The sequence below is a fragment of the Scylla paramamosain genome, chromosome 3 (assembly GCF_035594125.1).
Source record: "Scylla paramamosain isolate STU-SP2022 chromosome 3, ASM3559412v1, whole genome shotgun sequence".
NCBI lineage: Eukaryota > Metazoa > Arthropoda > Malacostraca > Decapoda > Portunidae > Scylla > Scylla paramamosain.
This window is the reverse complement of record NC_087153.1, coordinates 36180022-36193917: the sequence shown is the minus strand read 5'-3', so window position 1 is coordinate 36193917 and position 13896 is coordinate 36180022. Positions and strand designations below refer to the sequence as shown.

At 35.7% G+C, this 13896-nt stretch overlaps 2 protein-coding genes and 1 long non-coding RNA gene across 7 annotated transcripts in view; 2 read left to right on the top strand and 1 right to left on the bottom strand.

Annotated features, from left to right (window-relative positions):
• LOC135094691 (sorting nexin lst-4-like) overlaps window positions 1-5074 on the top strand; it is a 33144-nt gene extending 28070 nt beyond the window's left edge. For all 5 annotated transcript variants that reach the window (XM_063995017.1, XM_063995009.1, XM_063995039.1 and 2 more), the window contains 3 exons: window positions 391-557; window positions 1433-1639; window positions 2516-5074. In XM_063995017.1, the coding sequence (XP_063851087.1) occupies window positions 391-557; window positions 1433-1639; window positions 2516-2563 (422 nt within the window). In that variant the 3' untranslated portion in view covers window positions 2564-5074. The remainder of the gene's footprint in view (window positions 1-390; window positions 558-1432; window positions 1640-2515) is intronic.
• LOC135094743 (uncharacterized) overlaps window positions 105-13896 on the bottom strand; it is an 18402-nt gene continuing 4610 nt past the window's right edge. The window contains exon 2 of the long non-coding RNA XR_010263957.1: window positions 105-549. This is a non-coding gene — a long non-coding RNA (uncharacterized LOC135094743). The remainder of the gene's footprint in view (window positions 550-13896) is intronic.
• The window catches only part of LOC135094723 (CD180 antigen-like), a 17529-nt gene continuing 15440 nt past the window's right edge, over window positions 11808-13896 (top strand). Inside the window, exon 1 of the mRNA XM_063995059.1 lies at window positions 11808-11951. Coding sequence (XP_063851129.1) covers window positions 11949-11951 — 3 coding nt within the window. The 5' untranslated portion in view covers window positions 11808-11948. The remainder of the gene's footprint in view (window positions 11952-13896) is intronic.

Below are 13896 nucleotides of genomic sequence, written 5' to 3'. Positions count from 1 at the left end.
CCCTCCCTGCACTCTGTAATATTTTCTCTCTTTTCTTTCATTTTCTCATGCATTCTAGCTCTCTCTTTCATGGAGGCTTAAAAGAATAGGATATGAGAAAATGCTTGTGAATACAGCTATAAACACTATATTTGGCAAGTAATGCTATCATACTTAAAATTTTCATCATCACATCTTTCACAATGTCTCATGTACATTAATAATGAATGGTGAAGCTACATAGAGCTAGATAGTATAATAAAGAACTTTTGTAATGAATAGTAAGAACAAAGAATAATAGTATTTGTGACATTTTTACACAAGTGATTAGAAGATAACATAACATAAAAGATATCTAAAGTAGGGATTCCTTCCATTATTTTTTAGGTAACTTTTCTCTTTCTTCATTAGGTGCCCCAGGACTGACTGATGCTATCCACCATGTGAGCGAGGCTTATGCTGACATTGGCACAGTGTTTGAGGAGGAGCCCAAGCATGATTGGGATCCACTGTGCCACCTCCTCTTTGAGTATAAGGGCCTCATAGATGGCTTCCCCAGCGTCATCTCAGCTGCAAAGGTATATCTAGAATGAAGGATGACTCTTCCTTGGCAGACAGCCTTTCTTCTATATGTTTTTCCTTGTGTTGAGGAGGGATTTGTAAAGGAAGAGTTAGCCTAGATGTGCACTGTGGGTTTAGTTAAGGCAAAGGGACCACTGTTACTAACTACTTCCTGGCAGATACAGAAGGGGCATTTAGAAAAGACAAAAGAATTTTAATGAATTTTGTTTGATGTAGAGCCTTTGATAGATACCAAGATAAGTTATTAAATGGACCATGAGAAAGCAGGAGACTGAAAAATGAAAGTACTGATGGCAGTGTAATTACTAAGTAGGTGCCATCACACAAGTAAGAGTGATGGGGGAATTTAACATCAGATTTTCTCTAATTTTAAGCCCTTGAAGGTTTTGTCTCATGATTTTAGGATAGGGATTCTACAAGAGGTGATGTATGCAGATAATACAGTGGTGCATACAGGAAGTGAGGTTGAGAAGATAAGCTCAAAATGAAGAGTACATGGATCAAAAGATTGCATGTGATTTTAAGATCAAATCTGGTACATCTCATTAAGTAACCCATGATTTTGTAATGATTGATTACTTGGTGCTTCCTCCAGTACTCTCATTTTTCAAAAGGAAAAGAATTATGCTGTGGAAGGATATATATATATATATATATATATATATATATATATATATATATATATATATATATATATATATATATATATATATATATATATATATATGTATTTTTTAGAGAAATAACACATTTTATTTGAGCAGAAAATAAATTAAAGGCTTCAGGTAATGGAACCAGTTTTTAGTTAGGCCTTCTTAAATGAGATACATGGCTCATTTTTCGTCTTTTTAACTGGTGTATCTGTTCACAGGGTGCTATAGCAAAGAGAAGGCAAGTGGAGAAAGAAGCAAGTGAAGGGCGGCTAGATGACGACCAGGTTCCCCCGATGGTGCGGAGGTCTGACACCATTGCCTACGCCCTTCATGCTGAGGTGGCACATTTCCATAATGAACGGCAAAGGGACTTCAAGAAAGCCATGACATCTTTCCTTACTGAACAAATTAACTTTTATCAAAAGGTGAGGCATTGGATTCAATCATGTATTCCTTTTCTGTTTTCCATTTCATTTCATTATTTCATTATTTATTTATTTATTTATTTATCATTTTGCTTGTGTATTAGCTTTGACAGCCATGGGAATTATAGCTGGCACATTTTCCACATTACATTAAAGACACATGAAGCAGTGAAAGTGTTATAAGATAATTATGCACTATAGATTCCTAATAGATATGCTATAAATTCTAATGAGAAGGAAGGGAATAGCTGGAAAGATATAGCTAAAGGAAAAAGAGATGGTATCTGGATATAAGTAGGTATGTGTCATATACCATGTGTAGGATGATTGAACAATAGTGAACTCCATTTAATATTTTAAGGCTTTTGTTTTATTCAGAGATTTGTGAATGTTAAAATATGTCTTTCATTGCACTAAACCCTTCTGGTTACTGAGTTTCAAGAACACCTCATGCATTATTGTGAATTAGCTCTACTGGTGTGATAAATTCTAAGACTTATTGCTGTCATATGGCATCACAGTTATTTAAGTGCAAATATTCATACTTACATATATCAAGCTGGCATAAATGTCTGTTTGTTGATGAAAACATAACACAGGAGGAATATTTTTTTCCATCATCTCATATCTTTTAAGCTTATTACAGAAATGAAAGTAAATCACGAGAGCAGAGCAGAAAGCCAGAGATGAGTGGTGACATTTGATGACAGGCAACATTGTGAAGTCTCTTTAAAAAGGGAGATCATAGGTTTCCTGTATTTTAGATGTCAGGAAAATGATATTTGAAAACATTAACTTAGGAAGGGACATGTGTTTGTATCAGGTGGGATTTTTATTTTCTGAACTTTTTTTCATGGAATGATTTTTCTTTTCCAGATTACTGATCGACTACGGGACAGTCTTCAGAAGTTTAATGATGTATAGGTAAGTCCAATTATTAGCACCGCATCACTACTTCACACCTATGGAATGTGAACCTTGTGAGAATAGCAACAACCTTCCATGAGATGATTTACGCTGAATGTAATTTGCAGGGCCTTTTCATTGATGATGAATGACAGTGAACAGATGTATTTAATGTAGATATTTAAATTGCAAGTATAAAAATTTTAAATCAGATGACTGGGACAGAGGACTGATTACCCATGTGACTCTTGCTCAGTATGATGTAGCAGAATGAATGATGGGTATCTGAAGATGCATTTGCTTTTGTTCAGTGAGGCTCCTGATGGTAAATAAGGGTGTAGCAAGGACATTTTGAATTATAACCATGGCAGACACCAAAAGTTTTACATTGTACTTAAATTGAAATAATTGGACAGCTTTTTGCGATGCAGCAGTGATCTCTAAACCCTACCATGCCAGACCTCAAGACTATGCAAGTAGTGTTTTATACAATGTGTGACAGATTACAGTTCATGGTTTTTGTTTCTGTATTGTTGATTGGTTCTGACTTTGAAGTGTATGTATTACACTTTTGTTTGCTTACCACTTCTTAGTGACACTGATATATTAGACTGTGGTATTTGCTCTTCTTTATGTACAGTGTTATATAAATTCATGGGAGTGTAACTAGTCAGAGAGAGAGAGAGAGAGAGAGAGAGTCAATCAGTAAGATAAAAGCTTTTTGTGTGGGAAGGAACAAAGGTAACAAAAGTTTCATCAAAGCTCCCCAAAACTGGATGACCAGGATTCATTACAGAGCTAGATCATATGTGGATTGCCCATGTGAAATCCATACTGGCAGTCAGAAGGAAGATTAAGAGCATATTGACAATTGAGGATAGATTTGAAAGTTTTAGAAAGACTCAAAATCAGAACCATAGTTTAGTAATTTGAATTATTAGAGCAGTCACATTTCTGAGGAACAGGTTGATTGTAATCAGACTTCCAGCAAGAATATGTAGTTAAACAGAGACAGAAACTCAGCCAGGGTCCTATAAGGTCAGAAGCATCGTTGTGAAAAACATTAGTGAACTTCATTAGAACCATAAACCTTCCGATGACAAAACCCAGAGAGGGTATAGGAAATGTCATTACCGCAAATTATTTTAATAGGTATTTAGCATGTATTGTTGCATTGTTTTAAGCTGATAATATAAATTCTGATGGCATTTGACATTATATTTTGCTGTTTGAAGAATGATAGTAAACTCTTATGTAGGCATTTCATGGACCTTTGATTTTTAAGTTATCTAAATTCTCCCTCAGTTCCTCTATGGCTTGATTTACCACAGGTCATCCTTTGTGATAAGTTGGCAACTTACCAGTCTCTCTCTCTCTCTCTCTCTCTCTCTCTCTCTCTCTCTCTCTCTCTCTCTCTCTCTCTCTCTCTCTCTCTCTCTCTCTCTCTCTCTCTCTCTCTCTCTCTCTCTCTCTCTCTCTCTCTCTCTCTCTCTCTCTCTCTCTCTCTCTCTCTCTCTCTCTTGTCCTTTTCATTTTAACACTATTCATCTTGTCATTTTGTTTCTGTCTCCCACTATGACACAACTAATGAAACTAGCTTGCTCAAACTTCACACCTACTGGTTTATTTCACTGTGCTCTTTTTAACTTGCTCCAGTCTCTGTACATAATCTTCTATAGCCAGTATCACACTATTCACAAGCTACATTACTTCTCATACAACATACATTTTCCATTGCATGTACATACAAGTTAAACCCTCATACTGCATTTCTTCCTACCTTCATTTGTGTGTCACATACATGGATCCACATGCTCACAAGCTCACACATCTCTTTGTTTTGTATGTAATTTTTCTTCTGTCTGTCTGTCTGTGTGTCTCTGTCTGTCTGTCTGTCTGTCTGTCTCTGTCTGTATTGTTGGTGTCTGATAGATATTACATTTAAACATAAACTTGTTAGGTTTTCATGTTTTTTTTATTAATCTCACTGCAATTTTTGGAAATGACATCTTGGTAGCAATATTCTGTCCACTTCTTTTAATATTTATAAGTGCATGTTATATCAAGACTTTATATATATATATATATATATATATATATATATATATATATATATATATATATATATATATATATATATATATATATATATATATATATATATATATATATATATATATATGGTAAACAAGGTCCTGATAACCATTCAAATCATGAAGCCTGATTTTGTTGTGCATATTATTATCCAAAGTCTGTTGCTTGATATACATCATCTATTAAATGCTTATGAAAATATTAAAGGCTTGTGTTGAGGGATGTCATTAAGCAGTCATGGACTCAGGACTTAACAGGGTAATTGGTGCTCAATGAGGCTTTGCTTAAGTTGTGGTGTTGTAGGATAAGCAGCTCCTTTTCCACCTCCCATGGACACACACACACACACACACACACACACACACACACACACACACACACACACACACACACACACACACACACACACACACACACACACACACACACACACAACATGTAAATGATTTCGTCTTTCATCACATTACATTGGAGGTCATATCATCTCATGTCATGTGAGCTCATGAGAGATGCACACATAAACTCACAGTGAAGGAATAAGACAATGCTGAGAAGGAGAACTGTCTGACAAGGGATGATTGAAAAGCAAGGGATTATGAGTACAAACTGGAAAAGACTAGATGCCTAAACAATAGAAAAAAATTGCTTCTCAAATAGTTATCTAGACACTTGGAATATGTTGCTTGTAGAAGTGATGTGTGCAAAGAGTGTGCAAAGAACATCTATGACTTTAAGACTGAGTTGATAAAAGTAGATAGTGAGGCTAGACAGTACAAGTTTAACACAAATTTTGTATGATAGAAATAGGTAAAATACATACACACGTACACATACAGATGCACACACACACAGACACACGTACAAAAGTCATCCACGCAACAAATATTCAGCCATTTATAATCAAGCTGGATGACAGTGAATATGGAGATGGATAATTTATGCATGGCTCTTCCTGCATACTGCAACAATAAGTAATTATAAATGTAAACACACACACACACACACACACACACACACACACACACACACACACACACACACACACACACACACACACACACACACACACACACACACACACACACACACACAGGGTAGGTTCAGGCTCCATCCTGCTGCCATCAGTCTTTAGGAGTTCCCTGATAATGTGAATGTTTAGATTCCTTGCCATGGTTATTTCCCCTTTCCTTATCATTGTGTTATGTAATTTGTGCTCATAGCTGTTTATGCAAAGGGCATTAAACCAAAGACAAGTGTGTTATATAAGTTTCTGTCATCCTGACAAATACATTGACAAAATATCTAAGCAATCTAAAAGAAAGATAATCCATTTTTATTGTATTTCATATTAATGAATGAGCCTCTCTAAGTATTACATTTCAGACAAAATTTTGTGGAATGATGTAACATGGCCATTATATAATTTAACAAAATGTTGTCTCCATCTTTTAGTGCATATTATAAATAAGGATATATTTACTTGTATGAATGTTTTAAGACATCAATATTTAGTCATTATGCATATGAATATATTTCTTGATATTTACTTACATAACATTATTACTAAAATAACTAATAGTTATGTTTCATCATAGTTCAGTTGATATGTTTTATAATTGCAAAAAGTTCCTTGCTCTTCCTCTGTCATACTTTTGATATATATATATATATATATATATATATATATATATATATATATATATATATATATATATATATATATATATATATATATATATATATATATATATATATATATATATATATATATATATATATATATATATATATATATATATATATATATATATATATATTTAAAACCAGATTCTCCTTCGGTTATGCAGTAAACTCATAAATACTGTCAGTAGTTCAGAATAATTGTTTCTAAATGTTATTGCTGTCAGACTAATTTAAAAGCAGTGCTGCACCACAACATACATTCAGGTATTTCTGTGCTGTGGAATGCATGTATGTTTAACTCTCATAGTAATCTCTTACTTCTAATGGTTCAGTCACCAATCCTAAAAGATGTAAGCAGAGGTTCTCTCAGTTTAGAGGCAGCTCATTTATACTTTTTATCACAAGTCTGCATAAGGTAGCAACCTTCTGTGATGTCTTCCCCCTCTAAAGCCTCACAGGGATTCATGGTGCCATGATGGTATGAGTAGCACAAGTTCGAAAATGGTCTTACATGGCAATTTGGTAAAACACTGAGTATTTCCAGTTATTTTGTTATTTCCATATTGTATTTATTTGACATTTGTGTAACCTCTAAATGGGAATCAGATATTATCGGCAGGAGACTGATGATGTAGGTTTGACTACAATCTCATTGACTATTGATCATTGGCTATATTCACCAGCTTTGTTGTTACTGTAATATCAGTAAACTTTCCTGTGGACATAATCATTTTGGTGAAATGGTTAACTGTTTCATGTGGTTTCTTGCATACCTGACTCATTGTGGAAGGCAGAGTTAATCAGTTGATGACAGTGATAACTATTATTAATGGTTGATAATATTTCTCATATATTTCTTCTTTTCCTTTCCCTCTTTTTGATCCTCACAAAATTTGTAAAATATCTTCAGTTATATTTTGGTAAGGCAATAGATTAAGAGTTTACTGTATCCAGATTTAGCCAGCTATATGCAACCATTCTCATATCATGCGGTAGAACACACACACACACACACACACACACACACACACACACACACACACACACACACACACACACACACACACACACACACACACACACACACACACACACACACACACACACATTTTATGCATGCATGCATGCACATACTTTTCTGCATTCAAATGTCTTTTTGTACTCAGCCCACTATTGGTATGTTTTAAGAAATTGCTTTGCAATATACTGTTTATTGTGAAATTGAAATCAATCTTGTGTAAAGTTGACTGATCATATTTTTTATTGCAAAATCTGGAATTTTCCCATATATCTTAATTTTTACACTGCAGCTATAGCATTCCATTCTCTTATCTGTTTTGATGTATGACATCACACTTGCCATGTGCTGTAGATTGCTGGAGCTTTTTATGAAAGTAATGAAGAAGGTATTTATGTTAGGTCTGTGTTTCACTTCACAATAATTTTGTATCCCTTAACCTTAACACACAGTTTCAACCTTTGAGGCACATATATATGTGAATGCAGTTACTGAAAACAAAAAATATAGACCATTTGTATTGTTTCTATGCTGTTAGTTTCAAGTATATGTATGTAAATTTGTACTGCAATGATCATAGTAATATTAGATGACTGAAGTGTGTGACTTAAACAGAGAGAAAACATTTTGGACAAGGTGTTATGCAAGTCTCCTGCCAGACACATACTATGTGTACAATAGTATGATAGCAATATATTAGCTCCTCTAGGGTATTGTCTGTGTGATAGTTCACCATATGAAATTGACATTACGAGAATAGTCAAGAAAAATTAACTTGGGTTGCAAATAACCAAATAACACGAATGTTAAATTTGCTCAATATAGTAAACACTGATATAAAAAAGTTGAAAAATGGAGTGCTGATGAATGAGTAATAGATGTGCATTCAAAGAATGCAGGCACAGAGCATCCGATTATGTTTTCTTTATTGATAAACTTGCCCAATACATGGAGCATTCCACAGATTGTTTAAAATTCCATTGAAAGGAAGATATCACAGACATTGAAATTTTGCACGGCCCTTCTCAAATGAATCAGAACATGAAAATATTTGTGCATAACCTTGCATTTCTGGACATGACATTTAAGTTCATGGATTTGAGGATCCCATATTTTAATCTTTCTCTAACACTGTATTTATCAAAAATACTAACACTTTGGAGTTTGACGATAACATAATCTTTACTCAGAAAGGCTATTTTATCAAATAGAAGTTCCTATTCAAATACAGTGTCATGCAGATCGAAACATTTTGGAATTAATTTATACTGTCATGTTGGTGTCTTTAGTATCACCTTAAGCTGTTGTCCAATCGTCCTGACTGCTGTAGGTGAGAACAAAATTTCATGTTACCTTAGGTGCTGTATCAGAAACACATCAAATCCACATCCTTGCAACTGTGTTTTGATTTGTACAGATCACTGTATTAAATCAGAGTGATTAGATACATACAGTAAGTCAACATAAGCCATTAAGCTTGAATATACATATGTAAGTAAATGTAGATATGTTTGTATAAATGCCTCATATTCAACTGAAGATTTTGCCAATGATGTATTTGTCTTTGGTAGCTTTTGAGACTTCGTGTTTCATGTTTAGCATAGTTGGCTGTTCTTTTCTTCAAGACAGAATGCTTTTGTTTCAGTCTGTTTTCTCTTTCCAAAGCAAAGCAGAGCCATGTGGTACAGGATCACTTTGATAAAAGGACTTGTATTGAAGTTTATAATGACCTTACAATTACATTTTTATTCCCAGACTAATGCTATGATATCAGAATCAGTTTTTTATTACATTTTGCATTTTTATGTATGCAGACAGTTCTTGATAGATGAGGAAATGAACAATGAGCGATACCTTTTAAAATGTTTAGTTGGTGTTGAAAACTATGTTAGTGAAATTGTTGTCTCAAAAAAGCTAATTTGGTTGTGTGCATTATGAGGGATGTGCCTTTACCAATACAAATACGATCATCCTTTCATCGTCAGTTATCACTGTATAATTTGATAGTCCTTTCTTAGGCCAGTTCTAATCTGCAGACATTAATTTATTAAGATGCAGCACAGTACTGACATTGTTGCAAGCTGCTGCTTATCCAGATATTGATGTGGGAAAACTGGATTAATTGGTTATCCTTGGCAAGGTGTGCAATCATGCAGGAAAGGCTTGAAATGCACACAGTCAGGTTTTTATTGTGCCTTGCCTATCAGAGACCAGGTGGCAGAACTTCAGCATCTGAAGCTCAGTGGGGCCTGTATAGGGTGAGTGTTCCCTTAATTGGCAGAAATACTATTGCTATTAGTTACTAGGTAATATTAAGGTGGATGTGCTGCTGCTTACTGTGGCGATGAATGACCTCATTCCTATTTTTCTCAAATTTTTTTGTATATCAGTGGGTTGCCTGCTTACATTCCAGAAGGATTCAACTACAGAAAATATTATTGCTTAGAACTTTGGAATTTTAATTTATTTACCTTTAGTGACTAAACACAGTGTGATTGTAGAACAACAGCAGAAGCTCAAGTGTAGAACTACCAGTCAGGATAATTGTGTTTTCAGGAATGCAGAAAGAAATTCCTCAGTGAAACTGCTTAAGGATTTTTATATTTATTAGAATTGTCCCCAAAGATTGATGTCTTTTCCATAGTCTCTTCAGTCCCAGTGTCTTGACACAGGAGTCTGAAGAGATCAAAAATAATTTATGAAACAAGTGTATGGTGCCATAGTATGAAATAGTGATTCCAAAAGGATTGCTCATAATAGCAAAAGAAAAGTAGTGTGGTACTGTGACATTTTTGAGTGGGGCTGGAGCTTTAGTCTGTGAAATTTATTTTTTCGTATTGTCTTCCTTTAAAGGTAAAGTAAATATTAATGGAAATATGTATTAATAAATTTCTAGTAAAAAGATATTATGGCCCTGTAAATATAGACATATTGGCATGTAAGCTTTAATTATGAATAATGAAAGTCTTGCCTTAAATAAGCAATAAGGATGCCCTGCAGAGATCAGTAAATAGATATTTATTGCAACCTTCAAAATGAAGTGACAAGAAAAATCTTATTTTCATCATATAATGTCTTTGCTGGATCACATTTTTTACTGTATAGAAGCAGCATCACTGATCAGTTATCTACACCTAGTGCAGCACCTAGTTTGCTGTTGACACATTGTTGTGAGTCACCTAAAGACAGTCAGGTGTCATAAATGTAAGTGTGATGAATATGTAATTTTGTGTTTCCTGTGAATATTTTTGGACCAACAACATTTACTAGGGCTTTAACACTATACTATGATGTACTCTTGATCAAGCTTATTTGACAGAAGTGTGAGAATTTTCTCCAAGCTATAGAAGAGATTAAGCAATACTTGTGGTGTAGAGACTGGTATGTCTTTGTCCTCTGGATCCATGCTTTGCATAGCATTATCATTCACCTTAGCTTCACCACATCCTGTCAGCTGGTTGAGCAGCCTAGTGGGTATTTAAAAACATATTTGTGTATTGGGATGTAAATAGGAAGGAATATGATTATGTGGTGCACATAATTTTAATTAAGTTTTTGTATGTGTCAGCAGATTCCAGTCAGATTCATTATAATGTGATATATACTTAAGTATGATTAATCACTAATAACTTTAAAAGATTGGAAGTAGAAGCCTTATCAGATGATTTTAACTGATAGTAAATCATGTGCCAGCAGATTGTTGTAATTTGTTACCTTTGAGGGTGTTAGTGGTGACTAGTGGTTGTTGCCCAGACACAAGGTTGGTGATTGCAGGCACCAGTGTGCACAAAGCAGCAACAGGTTTGGCAGTTTTCCAGGTGATGTCACCTGATTGGTTGAATAAGCAATGTAAGTTTGTGTTTTAGCTTCACACCAAATTGGTAACATTCAAGTAGGTAAGCACGAGGTCTGACGAGGTAGACAAATGTCTGCTTGTAATTTCCATTATTTTTTTTCTTAAGTTTTAGTATATGAGTGGTTCATGTACAGCAAATGTTTATATACAATATTGTTGATTGCATCTTGTGAATAAATGTAATAAAATTTGTGATAGTATTTTGTAAGCTTGTTTTGAGCCCCAAAGCCACCAAGTTACAGTTTGATGTGTGTAGTGCAGACTTTTACTTTATGGATTCATAGGATTGTGTTTAATTGCTTCTTTGCATTCTTATAACAGACAAGAACTGTCTATCATTTGCCTACTTAAGATTTGATATGCTCAGATAGAGTTTAGTTATGACGCAAAACGCATAAGGATGCAAGAACCAAGCTTCGTGTATACGGGCCCAAGTGAATGCTATCAGCAAGTTACCATCATCTATATTCGCGAGGAGCAAGTTATTATCATCTATATACGCAAAAAAAAAAAAAAATAATAATAATAATAAATAAATAAATAAAAAATATACACAAACAGCAAGTTATCACGTATATACAAGTTATCCCACAAAGTACGTACTGGCAGTAAGGAAAACGCGAGGCGATAGGACCGCGCAGCAGTCCGACTAGACTGACTTAGATTCAGTGTTTGTCTGCCTTTAGTCGTGAGAGGGTAGAGGCAGTGCGGCTCCTGGGAAAAGGCTGACACCCTTTACTAAATACTGCACAATGGTAAGATATCATGTGATTAAGTGCTGTGTCTCTGCATCACGTGGCTAATCGCTGGGGGAGATAAAGGATGGCTGGGGTAGAGGAACGGATGCAGAGTCCTACCTGTTGCTCACGGCCCAGGTGATTCATCAGGCATTGTCCCTCTCTGTACTACATGCCAGGGAATATATTACCACTTCACTCGCGAGCAGGAGGATATAGCACGCTGGGGGTTCTTGTGGTATAGTGAACGATGGCAATGAAATGGAAAAGACACCACGACCTTATTTAGTAATGCATGCATCGAAGTCTCTGAGGGAGTGATTATGTAAATGAAGGCAATATTTGTCTGATCCTGCAACGTTATTTCGATTTCGTGTTCCATTCTGGTTTGTTATTGAAAGCGGATGGTATAGGTGCAGTACACATGTGATAGGGAAGCCAAAGAAGCCAGCTGTAACCGAACATTTCTCACTAGAGTTAAGGTGTGGGTGGGCAGTGGACCAGGGAGTGAGCACGGCTGACCTAACGCAAAGGGCAAGCTGGAAGTGAAACTCTGTGTAAAAAACAATAACACTGTCGTTTCACTGTCGCGTAATGCTACTTTTTTTCATTAACTCGCATTAGGTCTTGTAAATCTCCATGTCTGTATTCCAAGTTATCCCTGTACAATGTTCCAGTCACCCGCACAGGTCGTGGGGCATCGAGGGACGCTACTTTATTGAATGAGAGGAAGTTTGTTGACACGAACACCGATTTGTTACCAAACCTCTTTACCTAGATATTCATTTGAGCGTTTCTTCGTGATCCAGTTTATAAAATGGATCTTTCCTGACACCTAATCATTGGAGGCTTCTATTGATAAGCTTAGAAAGTGAATGTACAGTGATAAGCAAATGAAAAGGCAGCCTTCAGCCTCTCCCTGGCCTGCTCTCCCTCTCACCAGCAGCGTTGCCAAGCCTCCAATATCCTTTTCCGTTTTACTCGCCTTTTATGTTGATAGAAATTCAATTCTAGTTACTGTGCAATGTTTTAACTCATGCTTTTGAATGATTGTTCCCCTCGCGTCTCTAGAACCGAGGACATCACGCTTACCGAGCATCCCTTCTCTGACCAGACACTGACGGGGCAGGGCAGAGCTCACCATGAGCCCTTCTTGCCTCCCTTGCACCTGAAAACACCTGACCAAACAATCTGGATAAGCAACAAAGGCACGGATAAACAGGCGTGGCTGAATAGAACATTTATTGATAGATGCAGACACAGAAAATATACTGCACTACTGGAAGCGTTTCACAAAGTTTATTAAATTAAGACATTAGTTTGGTTGGCAAAGGTAGAGGGCGGCGCAACTGACAGCAAACATTATGTTCTGCCAAATTCTGACATAGCATGCACTCTCTTTGTTCTGATATGTTTTTATTCCATGTCATGAAATCAACTGATGCTTTATAAATGACTAAGGACGACTACTTGTTAGTAACTTCTATCTATGAAGTTTATTACCAGCGTGCCTTATGGTTTTCTACTCCGAGCCTAGGAACACCTCACACCATTCTGCAGCAGTCACACCACAGCACCAGTGACGCCTTTCCCCTGTGCACTCAGTAAAATGTCCTGCACCAGACACGACCAAATACACCTGCTAGAAGCGCCTACAGGACCTGCTTGACCTTGATACCTGTCACACTCCTGCCAGACTAACATTTGTATTACGTTCTGAATTTATAATTCTGTTTTTGTCTGTCATCCTAATATATTTCATTTGGCCGCTTTCCTGATAATTTGGAGACATATTTGTGCTCTAAATGTTACATGGTATCACATCCATTTGCCTAGAAGGGTAATTCCATGTCAAATATGTGAAAAAGAAGAAAGAAACAAAAGAAAAAGACATTCATTGATATCATAAATTTTGAAGATCAGAATTGATAATTCATAGATAGACAAACTTTCACAGAAACTT